This window comes from Camelus bactrianus, chromosome 16 (genome assembly GCF_048773025.1).
Source record: "Camelus bactrianus isolate YW-2024 breed Bactrian camel chromosome 16, ASM4877302v1, whole genome shotgun sequence".
NCBI classification, from domain to species: Eukaryota; Metazoa; Chordata; class Mammalia; order Artiodactyla; family Camelidae; genus Camelus; species Camelus bactrianus.
In genome coordinates this window covers 45,709,532-45,735,270 of record NC_133554.1, presented here as the reverse complement: position 1 = coordinate 45,735,270, position 25,739 = coordinate 45,709,532, and the positions used below count along the sequence as shown (strand labels likewise).

Sequence of the window (25,739 nt, the reverse complement as noted above, 5' to 3'; positions counted from 1 at the left end):
TAACTGGACGGTAAGCTACTTTGGCAGGGAAAACTCTTTCAGTTTTTAATCTTTGGGAGCCTTAACCCCAATTCCTCTTAAATGTATACAGTGGACAATAAATACTTTGTGGAGAAAGAAAGGGAAGGAGGGAGGGGGAGAGGAAAACCTGACAAGGCCTCAGCACCGAGGAGGAATGCTGGCATTTCAAGTTGGGGAGGGCGACTTTTAAAAAGGAGAAATAAGTAAGGTCAAAAAAAGAGCAGTTGGAATGGTAGGGAGCAAACAAGAAGGACGACTCCCAAGAGCCTAATCTGGAAAAAATTTCAAAGGCAGGTTGGTGTGTGTTGAAAAGTGGGAAAATGTGGGATTCCGGGGACCTGGGCTTGATGTCCATTAGCTGTGACCTTGGGTAAGTCGCTTCACCTCTAAGGATATGTGTCCTTATTTTTACAATTAGGTCTGACTCAGCCAGTGGTCTTCTGCGTGTGCTCCCTGGAGCCCAGTTAGAGGCTCTCAGAAGCTGGAATCCAGCCCTCAACTCCTCGACCAGAGAAGCTCTGCTTCCTTCATGCATTGGCTTCTGCGTAGAATTTAGTTTAGTAAAAGGCTGTGGAGATAAAGTTTGAAAACCACTGGAGTCAATGACCACCCCCACACACCACTCACAACCACATAAAAGTCTTGGGTTTTATGATTCAACAGTTTGCTCCCAAAGCTGGAACCCCTCCTTTAAAAAGACAGGATTCATGTGGGCCTTGGTCTCATCTTCCCAGCCAGACTTTAAATCCTGAGAAGGCTGCATTTGGGCTCGTGGTTCTCGGCTTCCCATGACAAGCTTCCCGTTTGGACTCATGGAATCTCAGCTTTGGCTGGATTTACAGAAGTTGTTCCACAAAGTTCTGGGCTGGATGCCCTGACAGGACAGCAGAGGGGTGAGGTGAGAAGAGCATCTAATCGACCTTGGGGAGTTCTCAGGGGTGTAGGGACCCCTGTCTAGGGGTCACTGGGGCCCCTGAGCTCCACTGTAAGTGTCCTGCTCATGTGTGTGCCTTTGATTTCATTCCATCATCTTTCTCCTTCTTCCCAATTGCTGGTTTCTTGTCTCTCTCCTTTTCCCACTTGCCTTCCCCACTCCCCTGCCCTCCCGCCTGAGGCCTGTGCTCCCTCTGACCCTGACACTTGCCCTGACACACGGTCCTGGGTATGAGTCCCAGGTTTGAGCGCAGAGTCAGTCAGTTGCTCAGAACAAGCAGGGCTGAATTGGGCACCAGGGATCAGGAATGTGCACGAGGCCTCAGGTGACATTATTACGCACACTCACAAAAACCCAACTTAGTTAATTAATTAGTTGTAAAAAACAACTCAGAGACTGGTTGGAATCCAGGAAGCTGGCCCAGCTTCCCTGGAGCTGTTTATTTACAGGGAGGGCTATGAGCCTGTAAGGTCCTTGGGGCTGTGAGGCAGCAGAAAGTCCAGGACTCCAGCTCCAGTTCAGCCACTCCGGGCCTCTGGGTAACTAGCCCGGGCTAAGGCCAAGGGCCAGGCACCTGCAAGAAAGCGCTAGATGGAAAGGGCACCTCTCTCGCCCCCTCCCCCAGCCCCTGACCACACCCCCCACCCCTACCAGGGTGACACCAAGCCCAGGGGCGCTCAGGGAAGGGAGTGAAGAGGAACAGGCTCAGAGCACAGGCCGGGAACATTCCCTTCCACCTGGGAGCCGGCTTTCTCACGTGCAGGGCTCCACACAGGAGGCCCCACCTGAGGGAACGGTCTTGCCTTGAGAGATCCTGGGAGAGGGAGGAGAATGTGGCTGGGTGCAAAGACCACGGAGGGCAGGGGCAGGGCAGGAAGCAGGTGAGGGAGGCGCACTATGAGTGGAGGGAAAGATGCGTGGGTCCAGGCGGTACTCCATCTCCTGCTGTCTCCTCTTAAGGGGCCAAACCAGGAGAGAAGAGCTCTAGGGCACGTGGTGATGTTCAGGGCCCCTCTGGGGCCCCAGAGGGACCAGGAGGGAGAGAGTTGCACTCACCCTGGGGGTCTGCTTCACCCGGACATGATGTGCTTGACAAAGGCTGGGAAAGAAGATGGGAATCAGCTACTGTGCTTGGCCCCTCCCAGCTCTTTATTGGCCTCTCAGCCCCTTAAACTTCTTCTGCCTGCTCATACTGCTGACCTCAAACCTTCCCACAACCCTATCTCCAGTCTGTAATTCTTTCTCTTATTTGGGGGTCAATGGGGAGAAGGTAGAAGAAATGAAGACACCTGGCTGCTCTGTGTCCACTCTCTGTGCAGGTACTTGACATAGTTGAAAGGAGCTATGGTATCTTTGCTGATCCCCATAGCCTTGAGAGAAGTGCCAGCATCACCCCATTGCTCCAATGAGAAACCAAGGCTCAGAGAAGGTAAGTGACTTGATTAAGGTCACACAGCTGGTATATCACAGAGCCATCTTCAAAATCCATTCTCCTTCCATTACACTGTGATGTCCACTCCCAGGATGGAAAAGAACAGTATCCACGGAGACTCACCAAAGCCCACCAGGTACTCATATCTCTAGGTCCTGCCTCTGTTCTGTTCTGCAGCCCCGCCCAGCCTGAACTGTGCCCACTCCCCATCCCCGGGTGCTGGGATAAGTGAGGCATGAGCTGATACCTTCATAATTGATGCAGCCATTGGCATCCTCTTGCCCAGCTAACAGTTGCTCCACCTCAGCCTCAGTCATCTTCTCTCCTGGGGATGGGAGAAAGAAGGCACTTAATTACAGATGGGCAGAGGACAGACAAGCAAAACCCAAACACCTTCTTGAGTCTGAAGGCCCCAGACTCCCTGGATCTAGGAAGTGGTCACACCAAACTTTCCCCAAAGGCTTTGGAGGGTGGAGCTAAAGGTCTTAAGGCTCTTCCTAGTCCCCGAGGTCTCTCCCTCTGCCTACAGCCACCACTGGATGAGCAGACCAGGACCCCGGGGACTGAGGCAAAGACAAGGACAGGAGCCCTGGGTCCTACCTCTCAGGCCTACCCCCTACTCTGCCAACCTGCCCTCCTCTCCTTCTAGCCCTGCTGAACAAACCCACCTGGGGAAGACCATTCCCGCAGAGAGCAAGGAGACAGGCCTGGATCAGGACGTGACTCTCGGGATGCAGGGACCCTCATGCCTCCCCTAACATATGCACTTGGGCACCTCCCACCCACCATTCCTCCCACTTGGGCCCCGCCTCTGCCCAGCTGGCATACCCAGGGTGGCAAGGACATGGCGAAGCTCGGCACCCATGACCGTGCCGTTGCTCTCCTTGTCAAATACACGCAGCCCCTCCACGAAGTCTTCGTAGGTGCCCTGCTCCTTGTTGCGGGAGATGTGCTGCAGGATGGGCAGGAACGTCTCAAAGTCCAGCATCTTGGCATTCATCTCTTCCAGCGGGCGTGGGGAAGGACAGAGAATTCGACTTGAGCTCGTGGGGAGCAGAGGGTCAGGAGGGGCCTCACCCAGCTCTGCGGGGCTGGCCTGTCCCTGGCAGCACCCGGCACCATCGTGGAGGCCACAGAGCCCCGGGAGGAGCTCCGGGCACTTCTCAGTGAGAGAACTAGGGCAGGAGGGAAGAGGGACTGTGACTCCACCCAGGCCTCCATGTTCCACGTGGATGGGGGGCAAGGAGCTAAGGTGGCAGCAGCAAGATTTGAGGGGCCCAAAGGGCCACACAGCCCAGGCCTCACACTCACAACTTAGACTTTTGACATGTGACAGACTCACAGTCACACAGGTAAACTGACGAGGTGGCCAAAAGAAAACTTTGCATAACTCCAAATTTGGGTTCCATCACTAGACTGCACTGCCTGGCGCAACTCTGGGTCAATAATTTTCATAAATATATGATTCTCGTGCAACTACTACACTTTTCCCACGTTGTCATGTGTCAAAAGCTTTAATTTAATAGATGGAAACCATTTTCAAAGACCCCAAATGTTGGCATTTCTTTCTTTTATAACCTAGGAACCTCCCAAGTGGAGGTGCTCAGGTATCTTTTGACCTCTGAGAAGCCCTGCTGGCCCTCATCCTTCACCCCTCACTGGTGTCTTCCTTCACCAACAAGAGCAGTGGGGGAAGGGACGAGAACCAAGAAAGGGGGTGGAGACCAATATGGGGCCCAGGAAGCCTCTAGAGACGGCCCACCCTGTCTGGGGCTCCTGCCCAGGTCTGCCTGGCCCTGTCCTCTCAGAAGGACATGTATGTTAGGACGGCTGTTAACTTGACTGCCGTGTGTGACAGATGACCTCACAAATGGGACCATTTCCACCACTTTCTAAACTCTCATTCACCAGAACCTATTGAATGCAAATGAGTGAAAGAGGCATCATTACAGAGGTAACTCTGAGTCTTCTCTAATCTATATTAAGCAAATTATATTTAATCTTTTATAACTGTTATTAGGAGCAAATTATTTGTGATACAACCCACAGTGGTCACAGGACATCTCAGTGCTGTGACACCTCGACCACGATTTGCTGGTGGGGAAGAGCAAGCCGCTGGTTCCTTATCAGCTTCCCTTCAGGCCTCCCTGCCCCATGTCCCTGGGCCCCTGGGTGTAGGAGGAAGACACTGAAGCAGCAGAACATCTCTCCTGCTCCCTAGAAGCTCTTGCCCTAGTGGGGAAACAAGAATAAATTCCCACTACACTCTTCAAGCATCAACTAAGTGCTCGGCCGGTGGCAGGGGATGGGGGTTGCCTCCAGGTAACTCTAGCAATGGGAGGAGACTGGTCTTGAGGGGTCAGCTGGTCTTGAGGGGCCGGAGAGGGCGAGGGAGAGAGCCCCAGGAGCAGCGGGGCTCGCTGACCTTCCGGCTTGGGCTTGCCCAGGACGCGCAGCACCTCGGCGTTGGTGGGGTTCTGGCCCAGGGCCCGCAGCACGTCCCCGCACTGCCCGTACGTGATCTTCATCTCTCCAGTTTGGGTCCGGTCGAACAAGGAGAAGGCCTCTTTGAATTCTGCGGAGAGAAGACTGGCTGCAGCCCCTGAGGTCCAGGTGAAGGCGGGGGGCTAGGGACCGATCAGCCTCCACCCACCCCACGCTGAAGAGCGGGTCAATGGGGTTAATGAAATATTTCAGAATTTCCCTTTGGCCATCACCCCAGTCCCTCCCCGGAGCCGACCCCTACCCCATCTTCTGACAAGCAAAGAGGCATCCTGGGGCCCCCACAACCTCTTCCAGCGCTGGGCCTGGGGTCTCTTCCATCAATCACTTGTTATGTCATTTGAACTTCTCCCCTGCCTCTGCGCCTCCCGTCTACCCATCCTTCCCTGTGCAGGTGAGGTGCCTAACTATCAAAAAAGGCAGGGAAGTGAAGAGAGTACTGGCTCAGAAGCCAGGATTCCCTGGTTTTCATCTTGGCTCTGCCAAACAGCACAGAATGAGCCCAGCTGGGTCTCAGTTTCCTGATGCATACACGGAGGGAGGCTCCACCCCACCCTCCCTCCCAGTCACTCTGATGTCAAAGGAGGTGGCGGTCTGTGGAGGCAGCTTGCAAAGTGATAAGACCTGTTCAAAAGTCAGCTAATATCAGTGCTGCCTATCCCAGGCTGAAAGGGGCTCCCAGGCAGGATGAGGTGACATGGTGGAAACAGTCAGTCACCCCAGCTCCATCACTGACCCGCATGTGGCCTCAGGCAAACTACTAACTTCCGAGGGCCATCTCTTTCTTAACCCTAAGTGGGAATACAGTGTCCACCAGAGTGGGCTTCTGGAGGGATTACAAAGCACACCAAGCACGTGTCTAGCACGTGGTAAGGGAATCAACAAATGGTGGTTATTATTATATTTCCTCATTCTGGAGCCAGACTCCCAGAAGGTACTGGGGCAGGTGTCCAAGGGGCAAGGCTGAATGAAGGCACTCCTGGGCCCTTCACAAAGAACCTTAGTTCCTCATCAATTTGGATTCAACCAACTCATTACTGGGGATAATTTGGACTGGGTATGGCATTGAAGTTACCTTAAGCTATCCACAAAGAAATGGTTTACTAAGCAGATTTACAATACAAACCTAAGAAGAATGAACTACTTAGGAGAAAAGCTGCTTTTAATCCTCTCTAAGTTCTTTAGAAATACTTATTTCCTTGGAGGCTGCATATGGATTATTTACAAATCATTCCATATGTCAAAGCAGGTTCCCCAAGACATTTACCTGCAACCTTTTATTAGGCTTTATATGAATTTCAAAGATATAAAACTGCATGTCTTTCAAGTTACTAAATAATTGAGTTCAAATTCCATTTCTATTGCTTACTAGCCATGTGACCCTGGGCAAGTAAATATTTAACCTCTATAAACCTCTTCTCTTCTATAAATGGCACCTACCTCATAGGGTCCTTAAATTACATTCAAACCAAATACAATAATGTATGTAAAAATATCTTAACATAATGTTGTGCACAGAGTAAATTCTCCATCAATGCTGTTAGTGTCATTTTACTGAGTTTGATCCCAATTTTACCGGCTAACTGTGTGATCCTGGCCAAGTCACTTAACCTCCCTGACCTTGGTTTCCTCTTCTGTCAAAAAGAAACAGCATCTATCTCACAGCTCTGTTAGAAGATTTTGTTTTGTTTTGTTTTTCAACTTTTAAAGCAATTAGCATGGCTTCAGCACAAATTCAAAGTTCAATAAATATGTTAGTTGAATCTGAACTCAGACTTTTTAATCTTCCCCTAGTTAATTCAGAACAGTGAGGTCAGACGCAATAAAAGTAGGAGTCTCCTCATAAAAGAAGAATGATACTTAGCAGGAGGATGGAACGGGAAGGAAATAATAAGAACAATGACCTATGGTTTGGGTACTTACCGTGGGCCAGGCTCTGAGCTGGTAACTTTGCATGAATTATCCCATTAATCTTTACAAGAACTTTATGCTAAGGTATTATCATTATTCTCATTTATAGGCCACTGCAAATGTGACTTCCAGCCAACTATTAAGGAAACCAAGGGACATAGTGAGGAGGAAAGAAGAGGAGGAAGAGGCCTGATGCACCAGCAAATGTTTGGCCTGCTGGGAAGCCTGGTGTGCGCATGAAAACGAAACACTGAAGTCTAGGATGCTACTAGGAGGAAAACAAGGCCAGTGTGAACTTGAGCTGTATGAGAGGTGGTGTTCATGGGCCCAAAGAAACCCTTTTTCAGAGGTCTGTAGCAGTGAGTTGCCTGCTAGAGCGATGAGCAATGGTGGTGATCCCTTTCCAGAAGGATATGGAAATCTGGAGAGGGGTCAGAGAAGGAAGTCAGGAGTTAGAAGCTAGTGCCTATGAGAGAAAAACAAAACACAAAAAAAATGCATAAAAGAAATTGGGATTATATCACCTAAGGAACATAAAGCATAGAAGGGATTTGATAACTATCTTCAAACAGATGGAGGGTCTCTAGAGGACGCTGAATAGAGTCACAGAATTTCTGAATTGAAAAGAACCAAATACCCTCACTTTGCAGATAAGAGAATTTGGGTTTAAAAAAATGACTTGCCCCAAGTCTTTTGGCCAACAGTGGCAGAATTAGAGCTAATATCAAAGTCTCCTGGTTCCAAATAATGTTATTTCCAGCATAACATGAGAAAACCATCTTCATCTTCACAAAGAGCAAAGAAAAAGTAGGAGTAAAATTAAAGCAGAAACAATTCCAATCCAAACTAAGGAATAATGCCTTCAAAGTCAGAAGGGTGAAAGACTGGAACGAGTTAGGCCTCCAGCCCCAATAATCTTCCTGGAGAAAAGGGGCAACCAGCTGTCCCAATTGGCTTTGCCCATGATTCCCACTTGAGAAATGAACATTTTAAACCATTAGTTGATTTTCTAGTCCTCACGGGTGTCACTGTGTTTCTATATACACTAAGAATATATTTAACTAAAATGCATTAAAATTTAAGCATTTCACAGTACTCCAAACTATTGACGGAAAGTATGTCCACAGGGTACTGCAAAAACTGAGTCAGATTCAGCTCACTAGTTTCAAAATGCATCTGCCAGCTCTCATGCCCTATTTGTGGGTAACTGGCGTCACTTTTGGGGAGGGAAGTTTGGCAACAACTATGACGATTTAAAACGCACATATCCTTTGACTCGTTGCTAGGCAGGTCCCTTGGGGAAAGCACACTGACTTCTTCCCCCAACTGGAAAAATACTGAAGGTCTATCAATGTGGGCCTGATTGGATTAAAAGGTACATCCATGTGAGAGAATCTATATGATTGTTTAAAAGAATGAGGTAGAACTGTTTGTGTTAACTACAAAAAGATATTTAAATATATTATTAAATAATATATACTATGTTATATATTACTAAACCCAAATATATTAAATAAAAGATGCAGGACAGTATGTATCACACGACTCAATTTGTAAACTTGCCACATACATACATCCACACATACATACATACTGGTATAACACTATACATTTTTATCAAAGAATACATAGACCTATTAAAAGTGATAATTTTGGGAGAGGGATCAGCATAGAGGAAAGCAAGAGGAAATTTTTTTTCATTATTTTTTAAATAGTATATGATATATATATTTTTTACCTTGTAGATGTATTAGTTTAATTTTTTTTTTAATACAGTCTGTGCTTAAAATCAAAGGGTTGGATCAGGTGACCTTTCAAGATCCCTTTCAATTCCTGTGATTTTATGTCCTGGAGGCATTTGGTGGGCGAGACTGAGGGATGAGCTGCAATGAGGATGACTCCCAGCTGGAAAGTAGGAATCACAGGAGGAAACACTTCATTTTCAAAACACCAGACTCCTACGGAAGAAGGGCTAAGGAGCAACAGTCAAGTTGGAGGGTGGGCAATCTCAAGGCTTGTCTTGAAGACACATTTAACACTTATATAAGACTGAGAAAACAAATTGTCTTTATCAAAGATGGAGGAGGGTTGTTGATGGAGATCACAGGTGGACTAGGGCATCCCCAAGTCACCACTGGTCCTGTCGCCAGTAGTGGGTGAGCATCTTGGCAGCCCTCAGGATGAGGGGAGATGAAGCTGATAACCTAAGGAGGGCTTTCCAATAACAGGAACAGAAATGAGGCCTTCTAAATATCTTGGATAGGAAATTTTGGGGGTGGAGGAAAAAAAGGCATTTTTGTTGTGCATCTATTATGTTCCAGGCATTCTGGCAGAGTAGTCCAGAACTCAAGTCTGGAATCAGATTGCCTGAGTTGGAATTCTGGCTCCACCACCAACTGCCTGTGCAAGACTGGGCAAGCCACCCAGCCTCTCTGTGCCTCAGTTTTCTCACCTGTAAAATGGAAAGGTGATAGTCCCTACCTGACAGGGTTGTCGTGAGAATTAAAGAAGTTAATCCGCATAAAGTGCTTAAGTAAATACATGTAACAGGTGAAAGCGAGCAAAGGGCAAATCTATGTTGGCTGTTCCGCCTACTATCTTCCAGTCACGCCTTCGTGTGCCCTGACTCAAATACAGGCTTGCGATGATGGCGATGATTACGATTACCATCGTGATGACAATTCCGCCTCTTCCTCCCCCACGAAGCGGAACAGAGAGAGTATTGTGAGGGAGGTGTGTTAATACTCACCTTCGATCTGGTCAGCAGTGAAGTCTATCTGTGGAGAGAAACACAGAGGAATGAGGGCTGAGGCTGCTAGAGGCAGGGAAGGGAAGCAGAAGTGGCTTCCTCTGCAGTCGGGTCACGTCCAGCAGACACTGATGAGGAGGGAAGGAGACACCGGCTAAGGGTCCAACACCAGCCTACTGATGAGTGGGCCACTACTGACAGGCGATCAAGTAATGCAGCCTCTGAAGTTCTCTCAATGCTACTTGATAAGTGATGGCTCCAAGTGAGAGGGAAAGAGGAAAAGAGAAACACTCTGGGTGAGTCTAGAACCTACACTGACTCCCTACTAGAATTCCTGTGGGTCAAATGGAAATTCCATCCCAGCAGCTGTAAACTGCTCTAGCTTTCACCTCTTCAGTCTCTCCCCAGCCTACAATCCTCCTGCAGGCCACACTTCCTCTCCTTTTGGGAACCCACCCCTCCCCACCCTGGGCTTCCTTTTCTACCTGATACTGACTTTCAATCCACTTCCTTCAGTGAAGCCTTCCCTCACGCCATTCCGACCCGACCCCTCCATCAGCACGTGGCCCTCTCAGGCACTCTGGGACAGCAGGAGTAATTTGGGCAGGCCTTCCATGCTTCCTAACCGTTTTCCAGTCAGGGTCCTGGCAGGGGATTTTCCAGAAAATGCCTGGCACAGAGTAGGCACTCAAAAATATTCGTGGAGAGAAGGAATAAATTTTGGATTTCTCCCCCTAAATTCAAATCTCAGTACAGAAGGAGAGGGTGGAATTTTATGAAAATGAGTGACAATAAACAAGCATGAGTCTTCACTTTAACTTAGGCTCTTGTCTGTTACTTCATTGTCCTTATCTACCATCCCCGCCAATCCCTCAAATGCCCTCTCCGCTGGAGCGTCTTCTTTGTGTACTACCATTTCTAGTCCTGACTCTGCTGCTCTGTGCCCATCAGAGGCTTGCCTCATTAAGGAGGGACCCCTGGAGGTGATTGTAATGAGCTAGGAGAGCAGGAGAGGGGCTACACTGGGATGGGAAGGGAACTAGCTGTGCCCAGGAATGGACTTTGCTGAAGGTGTTGGGGAGGGTTGGTCAGAAAGTTAAGACATCCCCTAAATGGAGTAAAGGATGCTTTGAATGAACCCTCTGAAGAAATGGTGCAGTTTGCCCTACTTTGCAATGCGTTAAGCTACAGGAGTAAATGTGTAAGAGAAATTAGTGTAAAGACATAGCATCAGAATATATGGTTATATCCACACACATTGGGCTTAAGTTTACTTTTACTCTATCTTTGAGCAAAGAATCTTCTAAACAAAGGAATTGGGTAAGCACAGTAAGAGGGAAAATAGCCCTCGTGAAAGATACCTAATTTTTCTCCACTTGAAAGCAACTTCTACAGCCCTCAGAACTGGAAAGTCCAGACATGGAAAACAGAACTGCAACCAGAGGCGAGAAACTGGGGGAGGTGGGTGGATGGGGGGACAAGGGACGCGACAGCCAAAGAGAGGCACTCATCTGATACCACTCTGCAGCTGTCGTCCCACGGGAATGATGCCTCATCAGAGCAAGTCAGAAATACAGGTGTCCTCAAGGGGGAGACAGTCAGCTTTTCTTGTCAGGCTCTGACCATAGAGGGAGTGATGTCAGACCTAGAAAATCTTCCGGTACTTTCAAAGTCTTACACCGTGCCTCAGTTTCCCCAGAGTACACTATAACCAGGCCCAGGGATGGGGAAACTGCCTCTATCTCCTAGCCAAGCCGGTGACTCCTGCCCCTTGTTGGAATTACCACAGACCAGCCACAGGGTTCTGGGTATAATGGTAGGGTCTCCCAGGGCTGTGGGTGCTGGAAGTATCCTGAGAGGGCCGGGGGGGATCATCCGTTTAGAGCTCTGGAGGCTAGTTTCCTTGCCCATTGTCACAGAACAGGTCCCAAGCTCTAAGTTTGATTTGATTCCTCAGCACCTCCAGCCCTGCCCAAAGGCTGACATCCCCAGATGCCCACCACTCCCAACCTGTTATTAATAGCTCCTCATACCAGTGGCCACTTGACCTCTTACATTTCAGTGCCAAGGCTTAAAAATGCTTCAGTCTCCATAGGCATCTGATCCTCTCCTTCCCCGGCCCATCCCCTCCCAGTTCCATTCCTTCAGCAGCTGGGCCAGGTAGCTGGGAGGCCTAAACTGACTGAGTCAGCACACAGGGCCTTCACCAGCTTCAGGGAGATGAGCCTCAAAGTTGTGAGGGGAGCAGGGCGGGGCAGAGAGGGAGCAGGGCGGGGGCAGCAGAGGGAGCAGGGCGGGGGCAGCAGAGGGAGCCAGGCTCCCGCACCAGGTCAGGGGGCGGGTCTCAGCCTGGGATGGGCCAGTGCACTGCAAACTCCAGGCAGGAGCCCAGGCTGAGGCCACAGAAGGAGGAAGAAGAGAGGGAAGCAGGCTCTTCTCACCTTGTCTGGGGCCTCCCTGCCCCACCACCCACCCACTGTAAGGGTCTTTGCAAATGAAGCCTTTCCTAGACCCCAGCACACAGAGCGCACACCCCCTCGCTGTTGACGGGACTTACTCCAAGGTCCACTGGGAGTTATCGTCCTGTGTCCTTCCGCCATAAGGTAACATACTACGTGTGAGGAAAGGGTCAGTCTCTTTTACTTCGCTATGGTGGTCCCTACAGTGTTTTCAAAGAAGGCTGGATGGTTGGTTGCACCTCCCTACCATTCCCAACTCTGCTGGGCAAATTTGGGCTGACAGAGCAGAGCTCCCTCAGGCAGAGCAGAAACCTGTTCTTGAGAGGAAAAGCCCACAACCCGAAATAGCCCTTACCAGCCCCGACACCTGCTCTGCACCCCGTGGGGCTGTGATCTGGGGCCCGAACACCATAGCCTTCACCCCAGTCCAGCCTCCATGAAGTACATCTCTGAGCTCCAGGGCAAATAGGATCCTGAATGTCATCCCACCCCCATCCCAGTGGCTGAGGCTCACTCACCTTTACACTTTTGGGGTCAAAGGCAGTTTCCTTAGGGAGCTCAGGAGGTGGGGCCGGGGCTGGGGCCGGGGCTGGGGCCGGGGCTGCCTTGGCCGCTTCCTTCTTAGGTTCAGGCTTCTTGGGGGGCATGTTGCCTTGTTGGGATCTTCGGTGGAGGTGGGACCTGGGAAGGAATCAAGAGATGAGGCACCCAGGAGATGAGACAGCAGACTGGCTGCCTCCTGCCCCTTTTATCCTGGTTAGGAGCCCCCACGGAGGGGCTGGGTGAGAGCAAGAGCAACTGCTGCTGACTATAAAAGGAAGAAACACCAGCAGGGTACAGCTGACAACTGTGCATTGTCACCAGGTTTGGGGCTACCAGCCCCCTCCCCCGCCCCTCCCCCAACACCTCACACTCCTCACGGCCTCTACCTCTGGGGCAGGCTGACCCCTTCATGCCAATTGGTGGAAACCTGGAGGGGCCAGGAAAACAGACCCTCTCAAATATGCCAGAGTCCAGCCAGAGAGATGAGCTGACTGGAGCAGTTGATAACCCTCACACAAAGCCCAGGGGAGGGTAAGGCTTTTTTTAGCCCCTCCCAAGCAGAGGCAGCCCACTGCACATTCCTTTTAAGCCAAGCTACTTTAAGCTGAGAGCCACTCTGGGGCCTCGGCTCTGCCCTGAGGTTCAACTCTTGGGCCTGGAGCCCTGAAGCAACAGCTGGTCCTGCCAACTCACACTGTCCCACACCCTCCCAACCCACAGGGTAAAACCCTCCATCTTCCAGAGCAGGCACCCCAGGAACTCCACAGACCTCAGATCCCTCGCTCCATTCCCCCAACAATTTCAATCATTCATTCAACAAATATTGAGCATTTAACTTCTGCCCAGGGAGCCAGGATGAGAAGCAGAGAGATTGGCTGAAAGTCATTGAGACTGGAGGTCAGAAAACTTGGGTCACGTTTTTATTATATCTCTAATTCATTCTGGGCCTCCTGAATGTGTATGCGTGTGTGTGTAGTGCTTACTATGTACCAGGCCCTGACAGTTAAGTGCCATTCATATAAAATCTCATTAAATCTTCACCACAACCCAATTAGGTAGATATTATTATTACTCCCATTTCACACATGAGGAGATTGAGACTAAAACTGGTCAAGTAACAAGGTCACTCAGTCAATTAGCTATAAACTGGGATTAGAATCCCAGATGTGTCTGACTATAAAGTTTGTGCTTGAATAATTGATATTATTATAATCCCATTTGGGGGACACATGTATGTGTGGTCATCAGAAAGGTCGGGATGAATGCACACTAAACTGTTAACCTGGGACACCCCTGGGGACTCAAACGGTGAGGACAGGAGGATGACAGCAATTTGCAGTTTTTTACTTTTCACTTCCTGTATTAATGGAAATTTTTGCAACGAGCATACACTGTTTTTGTAAAAAAAAAAAAGTTGAAAGTCAAAAGAATGTTCAGAAAAACAACAACAGAAGAGCTTATCTACTGCACAGAATTGCTCTGAACTGAATCTGACAACTCTGCAGTTCAGAGGGTGAAGAGAAATAAAGCTGAGAGAAACAGAAAGGTCACTTTGCCTTTGTAGGCCCAGTTTCCTCACTCATAACACAAGATTGCTAGACTACATAATGCTGGTGCCCTGGAGCCCACACCTGCCCCTTCTCCGGGTTCCCTAAGCACAGGCTCCATGTCCCGCCACGTCAGAGACAAAAGGGCCCTTGGAGACCAGCTCATCCCACCTGGTTTCACAGGTGAGCGATCTAAGCCCCGAGACTCCTGAGCTACCCGGAGCCAGTCAGCTGTTCACAGGCAGAGCGGCTAATCTGGCCCCATGCATGTGGTGCTCTCACACCACCCTCCCCTCGGACAGCCTACAGTGCTCTCACCGCTGGGGAGCACAGGAGCCTTCGGAGAAAACTGAGGCAGGAAAGGGGGCCAGGACTTGCCAAGGGGATCCCAGAGCAAGGCCAGGGCCCACACCCTAGGCCAGCTTCCTGGTCCTGGGCTGGCACGGCGGCTCCTTGACTCTTTTCCCCTCCCCTCTTCCCTTCTTCCCCCTTCTCACTTCCTCTGACTCGTCACCTGCTCCCACGTGCCTCTGCTTGCACCCTTCAGTACTCCCCGGCTGTCCTCTCCCTGACTACCTCATTCCCAAGGCGGTTGGGAGCTCACGTTGTTGGTGATGAGGAAAGAGGAAAGAGGAAGCCCAGCTTCTCCTCCCCCTCTTCCCCAACCCGCATCCCCTTCCTGGACTAGGTGGGGTTTGCAGGGATACACAAACTGTAGAAAGCTGCAGGCTGGAAGCTGCAAAAGCCAGACACTGCTAGTCCTGACTTCAGCCACTTCCCCTCTCTGGGCCTCAGCTTCCTTATCTCTAACAGGAGAGAGAATCAGGGGCTCTCAAAGTGTTCAACAGACACCTAAGGCTCCCTTAACTTGCTTCCAGCTGTAAGAGAGGCAGAGAGGCCAGATCTTGGAGTTCCCCCACCCTGCCTCTTCCAACAGCACCACTCCTATGTGTTTCATATACTGAAGGCCCCACGGTCATTTCCTAAGAAACAGTTCCACAGTTTAAAAGTTTAAAAATAACCAGTGAGTAGAAAAAACAAGTTATTCTAATCATTCTAGAATTATGATCTTCAAAAGATCCTCAGAAGTATAAGAGATTTTTTTCCCTTTTCTTTTCCTTTCTTCTTACCCTCCTTTTTCTTTCACTTTTTTTTTTTTTTTTTTTTTTTTTTTTAATTCTGAGTAGAAGCAAAATAGAACTGCTTGGGAACAGACCTCTGAGGTTAGAAAGCTGGGGATGCTGAATGGGGGTTGGGGGACACCTGAAAACAAAGAAAGAGTGTGGGTTTTAGAGGCAAGCAAGCATACCTGCCTCTAAATGGTTTTGCCCTTTCTCAGTCTTGGGCCCAGTACCTTCAGGACCTTCAACAGCAAACATTTCCTTCTCAAGTTGTTGCAAGATTTGTATGAACTACTGTTAAGCACCACAAACCATGTCCCGCAAGTAGGAAACATTCATCACTGTCAATTTCATTTTGCTTTTGGAGGCGGAAGAAGCTAGAGGTGTGCTCAGCTTTCTCAGATTTCCTTGAAGGAATGCCAGCAGAGGGGTCCACCCGAGGGAGGGACAGGTAAGGTGGCAGTGGCTAACGTGACTGTACGGTGTGGGTTCAGGAACAAGGAAGAGATGGAAAGGAATGGGGGAGGAGAAGGGTGGCAGCTGGGTACCCATGGTGTGAAATATTTGTGGCTCAGAAAGCACGTAGCAGGTCTCTGGGGCCAGGCCTGCCTATCAGGAACACTCAGATGAGGAGCCTGCCTGCCTGAAACCTCAGTGGGGGAGGAGATGCTCCCAATCAGTTTCTGATTCTCTTTAAGCAACCCCACCTAAAAAAGTGGCTGGGACTTCAGAAGCAACTAGAGCAGAGCTGTGGTTTCCCAGAAAGAGCCATGCATCAAGAATCAAGATACCTGACACCAGCCTTGTTATTACTAAAACTCATGATACTCACAGTTCATCAGATCCTAGTAACCGGAGTCAGAGGTTTCACTTTCTTATGGTCCTCATTCTGCTTCACAGCCACTAACATTCACCTTCCAATTTTATCCTCCTAGAGCACCCTTCACAAGGCCTATGGCTGGCATTGAGGGGTCCCCAGCTAGAGCTGTTCCAACCACTCCAGTGCCCCCACTGGAAGGACCTCACACTCAGTAGATGGAAAATGCAGGACAGAAATTCACACCAATCAGCTTACACCATATGTCACATTCAGAGACAAACACACAGAGAACTGACATCAGCCCTCATCTGGGCTGGGCTTACGCACACTCACTCATCCTCCTCCCATCAGCTCTAACCATGCAGGGCCTGGGTCCTGCCCTGAGAGAGATCCATTAGAGTCTCCTGCCTGGGGTCAAATGCTGCTGATAGAAGGCCTGGCTGTTAATGCCTTGTCCTTGTCACCCCCTCCTCTCTTCTGGTCAGTGTCTTATAAGCTAGATATCATGGGTTAATGCCCTGGCCAACACTGCACTTATCTGTCCCCATAGCTGATGCTGGGTTAAATCAGGCTCTGTTGCAAGGCAGAGGTTAAGAGGGCCCACTTAGGATCTACAGTCCTGGGTTAGAATCCTGGTTGGTTAGTTCATTGGGCAAACTAGTTAACTTCTTTATGTCTCAGTTTTCCCATCTGTAAAATGGGGCTGCTAATATAACCTCACAGGGTGATTGTAAGGATTAAATGAGTTCATATGAGTGAGATGCTTAGACAAGTGTCTAGCAAAGAGCAATGAGATAAAAGAGAATAATTAAACAATTAAACAAGAGAGGTCCTGCATGAACCATTGATGAAAGAAGGCTATAAATCAAGGAGAGTGATTAACCCAATTCTCTGTATCTAAGATTCCTTGCCACCAAGAAAGGAGGGAAAAAGCAATGAATAACGTGAAGCCTCAGTCACCTTGAAGGCATGAAGCACCAAATGTAAAGCAGAAAAGGAGTAGAAAGGTCTCTAAAATCAAAAATTCACTGGCTCTCAGAGCACTGAAATCAACTTAGACTTCATTTCCTCGGCTGTTTTAGTTCAGCTGGAGGAAGCTACATATGTTTGGCCTAATCACTCAACAGTCGGCCTAAGAGGTTGAAGCTCATTTCTGTGCTGAGATCAAGGCAGTGCCGCCTAGTGACGTATCTGTGAATTGAACTGTGGGAGGAGGATACTGGGAGGGGCCCAACAACAGGTGGGTTAGAGTCCAACTGAGGACCGAAAGCAGAGCGCAGGACAGCTGGCGTTTGGCAAAGCAATTTATAGATGGAAAGCGGCGAAGAGCAAGTTGGAATCCACACCAGTCATCCAAACTACATTCTCCCAGACATCCCGACAGCTGCAAGGGACTTTAGAGGCCCAGGGAGAAGGGGGTGACTTGCCCAAGGTCACACTCTGAGTCATGGCAGACCTGAGAAGAGAACCCAGGACACTACTGCAGGGCAACGGCGGGAGCCAAAGGAGCTGATGGGGTTCTCTCCGGGAGAGGCCTGGCCCCAAGGGAGCATGGAAGCAAGAAGGCCTCAGTGAAAGAGCTGGTGGGCACCCACAGTATGGATGGCAATCAGGAAGGAAGAAAAGATTCAAACTCTTAGCAGGCACTTTTTCTCAGCATTTGGGGATAAAAACAAAAGATGATTCTCTTTTCTCACTTTCCCTTTCCACCAGCTTCTTCTTTTACTTCTTGAATTCTGACTTCCTCCCTAGTACTCCATCAGTGACTTGCCCATGGCTAGTTCTGTGGTCTGGTTTCTAGGCCTTTTCTGCTGTACTTATAACACCAAAGTTCTGTCACTGACCCTCCTCGCTTTATTTCCTTTATCCAGATTACTCTCATTCACTCATTCAGCTAATGCTTAATAAGCACCTACAGTATACAGGTACTCTTACTAAGATGAGTGAGAGGCCATCTCTGGCCCCAAGGAGCTCACTGTCTGTTGTGGAGGATGCAGCTATATAAATAAGTATAGCTTCAATATAATGATAAATATTCTCACAAAAGTTTTACAAGATAACCCAAAAAAGAAAGCATTTAGTTCTGTGTGAAAAATCTATATCTCTAGTCCCAGTCTCTTTCCTAAATTAATTGTTCAAGCTTCACATTTTCAATTGACCTTTGGATATTTCTCTCCTGAGGCACTTCAAACTCAGTATATCTTAAACCTAGCTTATCATCTATCTCCCAAATCATATATCTGTGACACAGAAACAAATAAACAATAACAACTAAGTCTACTTAAGACAACTATGGTGTACACTCAAGACTGGAATAAATCAAGTCTGTGTTTAATCCGTTGCTATGCAATTTATTTTGAGAAAAACAAAAGTCTGCCTAAAACCTAGAAAAGCGAGAAACAAAGAATCTATTATTTGGTAGGTGTCCTCTCCAAATGACATAGATATTTCTTACCTAGCAGTCAAGTATATATGTCTTTTCTGAGGAAAAGGAGGTAATAGCCAGTAAGATCACTCAATTCACTCTTTTGGTTCAAAGTCTCTATTCACCAAGCAGCCTTCTGGTTAGAATCTTAATGCCCTAAGGAGATTAATATTTCTCACTGTAAATGAGTAACTCGGAACTATTTTCATTTTGCATCTTTTTTTTCAGATTCAATCATCTAGGATCCTAGAATAGTTGAAATTTAGAGTTGCCTGAACTCCCTATCAGCCTCTTTGCTGCATTCCCTACCCCTACTCTCTCCTCCAATTCACATAATCCTCAGCTGTTAGCACAGTCTTTCTCAAATTCCACTCTCATGAGGTCACTCCCCAGCTCAATCACCACCAGCAGCTCCCTTGGTCTATTTTATCAGTCTAAAGTCATCATCCTGGAACCCAAAGCCTATCAACTGTCCCCAACACTGCCATTTCAACCAAGCTTATAGCGCCTCCACGCCAGACAAGCTAATTTGCTTACAGTTTATCTGTTTCCCTTTAAGTCTGTATAGCCCTCCTAGCCATAGGCTCTGTAGCACATCTCAGAGCTCAACCAAGATGCATTCTCAGATTAGCCTCAACACTTCACACACTGCCTTGAATTTAAATCCCTCAAGGACATGTGTACAAAGACAGCATGTTCCCTCCCAGAAAGGGAGAGTCAAAAAAGAATCAAGTTATGAACAATAAGAGCTAAATTAATTGGTCAGGTCATTCAACCATCAAATATTCCAAAATATCTATATGTTTATAGTATTTTAATATCTGTTTATATTTGTACAGGGCACTGTGGTAGGTGATGAGGATATCATGGGGAGCCAAGGTCCCTGCCTTGGTGGAACTTAAAACAAATATAATTAAAATTACCATACGTACTATGAAGGAAAAGAACGAAGGCTCTGAGAAAGTGATTAATAGGATGGAGTTAATAATTTAGATTGGGTAGGATATGGAAACTTCTGAAGAAGTGAAGTTTCTGTTATATTAAGGCTGAAGCCTGAAGGATGAGTAGAATTTATCTAGTTAAAGAGAAAGGGGAAAGTATTTTAGAAAGAAGAAGTAATATTTGTAAAGTCTTCCACTTTAATCATTCAGTCAACATTTTTTCAACCTAGATTGGGTGGCTTACACAATAGAATTTTATTTTCTCACAGTTTGGAGGCTAAAAGTCCATGATCAAGATGCTAGCAAATTTGGTTTCTAGTAAGAGCTCTCTTCCTAGCTTATAGATGGTTGCCTCCTTATATGTCTTCATATGACCTTTCCATGGTGCATGTGCATGCACAGGGGAGGGTGGTAGAGAAGGAGAGTGCACTCTCTGGTGTCTCTTCTTATAAGGACACTAATCCTGTTGGATCAGGGCCCCACCCTTATGACCTCAGTAATCTTAGGGGCCCCATCTCTAATACAGCCACATTGAGGGTTAGAGCTTCAACATATGAATTGGGGTGGGGGGCAGAAACATTCAGTATATAACATCAGTTGATAAACAAAAAATAGTAATAGAAACAGAATGAGTTTATTCTATTCATCCACTGAACAAAGAAGAATGACTACCCATCATGCACAGGCATATCTTGTTTTATTATACTTTGTTTTCTTATGCTTCACAGATGTGTTTTTTACAAACTGAAAGTTTGTGGCAACTCTGCATTGAGCAAGTCTGTTGGTGCCACTGTCTCAAGAGCATTCGCTCACTTCATGTCTGTGTGTCACATTTTGGTAATCCTCCCAATATTTCAAACATTTTCATTATTCTATTTGTTATGATGATCTGTGATCAGTGATCTTTGATATTACTACTATGAAGTATTTTTAAATTAAGGTGTGTACATTTTTAAGCCATAATGCTCCATGCTCCTGCACACTTAGTAGACCACAGTATGGTATAAACATAACTTTTATATGCACTGGGAAACCAAAAAATTCATGTGACTTGCTTTATTTTGATATTTGCTTTATTGTGATGGTCTGGACTAGAACTTGCAATATCTCCAAGGTATGCCTGTACCAGATACCATACTAAGGGTGGAGAATACATCCTGGAACAGGCAAACAGGGCTTCTATCCTCATGGAGCTTATAGGCTAGATAGTAAGTGGATAATTAACAAGTAATTACAGTAAAAAGTGATAAGAGTAACGACAGGTATGGCAGCACTAGAGCAACAGCAGGGATAACCAACCTATCCCTGTATTCCAACAGGTCAGAAAAAACTACAGAAGTGTATTTGGAGGATGAACAGAGATAGCCAGGTGAAGAGTGGAATTAGAGTGTTCTGGACAGAGATGGCAGTAAATACAAAGCCTCTGGGGCAAAAAAGTAGGTCAAGAAGTTCAATGTAGCTGGTGTAGGGCAGGGAAAAAAATTTTTCCTCTCCCCTCTTATGTTCAGTCTCTGGGGTCCTGCAAATTAAACTGACAAAAGAGAGATTAACAGAATTAAAAAACAAGAGTTTGTTTATACATGCAACATGCATACACATAGGAAAATTCAGTGATAAGTAATTCAAAGAGATGGCTAGAATTTAGGGTTTGCATACCATCTGAGAAAAGGGCAATACATTTGTGTAGAAGTGACAAGACAGAAAAAAAAAAGGGGTTTGGGCTTCTGGGGTGGAAAATCTTGGAAAGATAAATATATGGGGAAAACTAATAGAAAATAAGTTATTTTAGTAAGGTTTTTTGGTACAGACCCAACTCAGTGCCAACTTTCTGTCTCCAGTGATAATGGTTGTTTTCCACCTCCTGTACAGGAGAGGGGAAAGGAAACACCTTTAGAGAGGGCAAAAACATCTGTATTTGCTGCTTCTTAATTGCTTTCAGCTCAAAATAATCCTCATGCCAAGGTGGCATTTTCTGATCCCCTTTGCTGGAATATATAGTATAAGAAGGAGTGGGTGAGATAAGGCTGAATAAGGAGGCAGGGACTAGACCTTGGAGAGCCTTGTAAGGCAGGTTAAAGGGTTTGATCTATATCCTGAGAACAATGAGAAATCTTGAGTTGGGGCATGTGAAAAATTATTAAACAAAAACCTCAATTAAAATAGAGCTGGGAGACTGGAAGGAGGCGCTCTCACACCCTCAGACAATAGCAGAGCCCAATAGGAAGAAGAGACATCCTCTTCTTTCCTGGCAAGAGCTCAGCCAATGAGAGACTGTCACACTCAGCCAATGGAAAGCCATGGACTTCTATAGGAAAAGGAAGTTTACTCCCAACTTCCTTTCTCCTTTATAAAAGAGTTCTCCTCTCCATCTTTGCTGGGTCCTTGCACATGGCTCACCATGGCTGCACACCCTGAATTGAACTTCTTTGCTGATCCAGAATAAACCCAGTTTTGCTGAACAAATAGCAGACCATCTATTTGTTTTTGGTCAACAGTGGGGAGGTTTAGGCCCTCGAGTCCTGACATTGACTTGTTTTGGAGGTCAGACTTGTTTTTGGAGGTAGGTAATACTTGGGACAGGAAGAAACATGAAGGTATATTTAGGAGTTAAAATTAGTATGGCTTTGAGACTAGATATTGGGGTTAAAGAAAGAGAGTGGTTTGGCAATGGAGATGGTGATGTCCTAAACTGGGATAGGTAATATTTCAAGTATGAGGAATGAGGAGTTCCATTCTGAACAAAGAATCTATGAGACATCAAGATAGAGACATCCAGTTGGCAGCTAGGCATTTAGGTCTGGAGTTCTAAGAAGCAGTCTGGCTGGAGATTCAGATTTTGAAACAATTTTAGACAAAAACTGAGGCCATGAGAATGGATGGATTTGCCTAGGAAGAACATATAAGGTGAGAAGTCCTAGAATAGACCCCTGAAGCAGTCAAACATTATAGGGTCTACAGAGGAAACTGATAAAGAACAGTGCAGTAGGAGGAAAACCAGGAGACTGTGTGATAAGAGATGCCAAAGGAAGGGGATGATTCGACAAAAAGGGAGGAGCAAAGATGGGGGGAAAGTCTCAAGGTCAGGTAATATAAAGAGGATAAGAGGTGACATAAAACAGGAGCAAAAGACGGGTATAGGCAAGGAGGTCTGAAGGAATTTAGAAGAGTAAGCTTACTCCGGGCTGTATCAGTGGGCCTGCACCTTGCCAAAGATACCATAGTTTCCTAAATGCTGGCCTCCAAATCTGAATGAACATGAAATAGACCAAGAGGCAGGCTAAAGAGAAGGATAAGTTACTGTGTTTGGAAAAATGCTTATTGTAACCTAACTCCACTTGCCAGCTATGTGGATAGTGGGTGACAGCGGGATGCCCAGGTGGTTGCTGGATGGTGAGTTTAAGCAGGTCAACCAGGAACAGAAAAGGAAGTAAAAATGCTCTGAAAGATCCCATCTAAGCACAACTTCAAACAATGTGGCCTTGCTGTGAATGAGTAGAAAACACTAACAGATGTGTTAGCACAGTGAACAACAGTCAGAAAACAGACGCTCATTTTTAGAAAAAAGAAAACAATCTGGGGAGGGGACACTTTAGGCAAATTCTGAGCTTAACAGCCGAAGTGCCAAGTATCACAGACTCTTTAAATGCGGGCTCTAGATACACATTTTCACACACACACAAATCATCTTTACGTACCCTGTGATGTGAGTTCCTACATTTAAATTGAGAAGAATCCAATGCACAAGTGCAAGCCTTGGCAGCATGTTGTGTGAAAAAGCTCAAAAGCTTAGCATGAGCAAACAGTGTCATGTGACTGTTACGAAATGCAAACACAACTTTAGCCTACTTTAATCGAAGTCGTCCAGATAATAAAAGCAGTAGTCCTATTGCATTCTGAATTCATTTGAATAAATCTAGGGTGCTGTGTTCAGTTAAAAGCATCACATTTTGGGGGGAGGGTATAACTCAGTGGTAGAGTGCATGCTTAGAATGCATGTGGTCCTGTGTTCAATCCTCAGTACCTACAGTAAAACAAACAAACAAACAAATACATACACCTAATTTTACCTCCCCCCCAAAAAAAACCATAAAAGAATTTGAAATGTGCAAAATCATTAAGACAGCTCAAAAAAAAAAAAAAGCATTACATTTTAATAGTAATATCTCTTACCCATCTATTTCTTTCCATTCACACTGCTAGATTCCCTCATCTCATACCTGGTAGATTATTTCCAAAGATGGTCCAGCAATCAGTCCCACCAGTTGCACATGTCTTTTGCAGTGTTACTCTGTCACTCCTCCCATCTGGAGGTGAAGCCTATTTCTCCCCCTGCTGAACCCAGGCTGACCCCGTGTCTTAATTTGACCAAAAAGAAGTGATGGGACTTGAGTTATAGACCTAGGCCATAAGGGATCTCACAGCTTCTGTTTTTGCCTTCTTGGTTTCCAGCCACCAAATCAAGAAGCTGTGGCTAGACTACTGACTGATGAGAGGTCAACGCTCAGAGAGAGGTCATGTGGAGGAGAAATGAGGGGCTCTGTCAACAGCTAGCACCAAAGCCCCAAACACATGAGTGAGGCCAACTTGGATCTTCCAGCCCCAGTCAAGCCAACGATGGTGATATTTTACATCTGTGCTATACAGTACGGGAGTCATTAGCCACATACGTCTACTGAATCCTTGGAAGGAGACTAGGGCATCTGAAGAACTTCATTTTTAATTGTAACCAAATTTTGATTGTAACCAAACTTTAGCTAGTCGATACCACACGGGACAGTGTGGAAGACTATTCCCACTCTAGTTCATCCAGCATAATCCTGCTAAAAGAACAGGTCACAGGGCAGCATAAAATCACCTTAGCACCTACCCTTTATGGGGTTATGAGTACATTAAGTAGTGACTAGAGATGGCTGGTGGTAAAGGTTATAGCTGTCAACTGGTGTTTTAAAAAAAACAACAACCCCTCAACATCACCCTAAGGAAGGGAGTGACCCACTCGAACCTGATTTCATCTGCATAAAATGTGAGAACCAGAAAGGGAAATTTCCACACAAATGGAATTTACCATGAGTCCCACATCTAGCTGAGAGATGTCCTGATTAGGAAATAAACCTTCAAACACTGTTTTCCTCAAATTTACAGTTACCAAAGAGGAAAGGGAGGGGGATAAATTAAGAGTACAGCATTAATAGATAATAGACTGTACATAAAAGGATTTACTGTATGGCACAAGGGAACTATATTCAATATCTTGTAATAATCTATAATGGAAAATAATCTGATATATATATCTGAATCACTTTGCTGCACACCTGAAAGTAACACAATATTGTGAATCAACTATAATTCAACAAAAAACGCATTGTAAAAACTGTTTTCCTCATCTACCAAAAAGCAAAATTTTAATAGTTTCCCGTTTACACATTTTGAGGGGAGAGGGAGCAGTAAGGAAATTTGAAAGAGCCTCCTATGTGTGTTAGACACAGCCACAAATGCTAATGCATTTAATTCTCTTAATCATATTTTTCTGACTGAGGTTGTGAGTGACTTGCCTAAGGACCTAAAGCTAAGTTAGCACCACTGATAAAATTCAAAACCAAGCCCTGGATTTCCCAATAACACCACCATGCCTCTCCTATCAAGAATAGAATTTTCTGCCCTCTTTCTGAGATTTTCCCATGATCTGGCCACCTAAATAACCATCGCCAGTTAATGTCTTAACTCCTACCAAATCGATCTCATTTCTGCTTCCTTTCACTTACTCTCTTTCTTTTCTTCTAATTCCACCCATTCTTCAAGCCCAGTTTAAGTCTGAAACTTTCCTTATCCTAATTCTAATTCATTTCCCTCTCCTCTGAATTTTTACATCAGTTATAATCGGCACCACAAAATGTAGCACTCCTTGTTACATTACTTTTCTCTTAAATAGATTATAATGAGGACAGGGGTCATACTAACTCTTTGGAGGGTGGCAATCCTTCCAATTTCCCATTTCCCTATGAGCTATGAATAGGTACTTCTGGAATGGATGAATGACCTCAACTCGACAGACAGCTATTTCTTGATTAATTAAACTCAGCCCCAAACTCTCGGGTTTTACCCTTTGCTTCATCTACCGCGCACCAATCAACCCAGAAAGACTGAGCGGCGAATCGAAACTGCAGCCCAGCCACGTAACGCTCCGAGTGGGCTACAGGACGCCACGCCCAGCCTTCTGCTCGCCGATTGGGCTTGTCCCAGCCTAGGGTGGTCGATTGGGCGTGGCGTGCGTGGGTGAAGGCGTGGCCGAGGAGAGGAACTTACGCTCTGGATCACACTCGGTAGTCTCCGGTCA

At 46.5% G+C, this 25,739-nt stretch overlaps 1 protein-coding gene and 1 long non-coding RNA gene across 4 annotated transcripts; one reads left to right on the top strand and one right to left on the bottom strand.

Annotated features, from left to right (window-relative positions):
* Nucleotides 1-1,352: 1,352 nt before the first annotated feature.
* Nucleotides 1,353-13,139, bottom strand: MYL4 (myosin light chain 4). 3 transcript variants are annotated; one of them, XM_045517425.2, is made up of 8 exons: nucleotides 13,002-13,139; nucleotides 12,527-12,689; nucleotides 9,550-9,577; nucleotides 4,813-4,962; nucleotides 3,216-3,389; nucleotides 2,635-2,712; nucleotides 2,012-2,054; nucleotides 1,353-1,529 (listed from the first exon to the last, which is right to left on the bottom strand). In XM_045517425.2, the coding sequence occupies exons 2-7, from the start codon at nucleotides 12,653-12,655 to the stop codon at nucleotides 2,026-2,028; spliced, it is 588 nt and encodes a 195-aa protein (XP_045373381.1). In that variant the 5' UTR covers nucleotides 12,656-12,689; nucleotides 13,002-13,139; the 3' UTR covers nucleotides 1,353-1,529; nucleotides 2,012-2,025. The 3 variants fall into 3 exon arrangements, with proteins under 3 accessions (XP_045373381.1, XP_045373382.1, XP_045373379.1); XM_045517426.2 differs by having other exon boundaries at nucleotides 12,938-13,062; XM_045517423.2 differs by lacking the exon at nucleotides 13,002-13,139 and adding an exon at nucleotides 12,955-12,973.
* LOC141573647 (uncharacterized) lies at nucleotides 4,873-8,337 on the top strand. Its single transcript, XR_012499612.1, has 2 exons — nucleotides 4,873-5,000; nucleotides 6,910-8,337. It is a non-coding gene; the product is annotated as an uncharacterized LOC141573647 (long non-coding RNA).
* Nucleotides 13,140-25,739: the final 12,600 nt, after the last annotated feature.

Excerpts from the sequence above, each read along its gene's own strand:
- MYL4 (XM_045517423.2), bottom strand. Across the intron at positions 9,578-12,526 it reads TTGACCCCAAAAGTGTAAAG|ATAGACTTCACTGCTGACCA; the intron begins GTGAGTGAGCCT and ends TTCTCTCCACAG. Across the intron at positions 3,390-4,812 it reads GGGCAAGCCCAAGCCGGAAG|AGATGAATGCCAAGATGCTG; the intron begins GTCAGCGAGCCC and ends GCCCGCTGGAAG.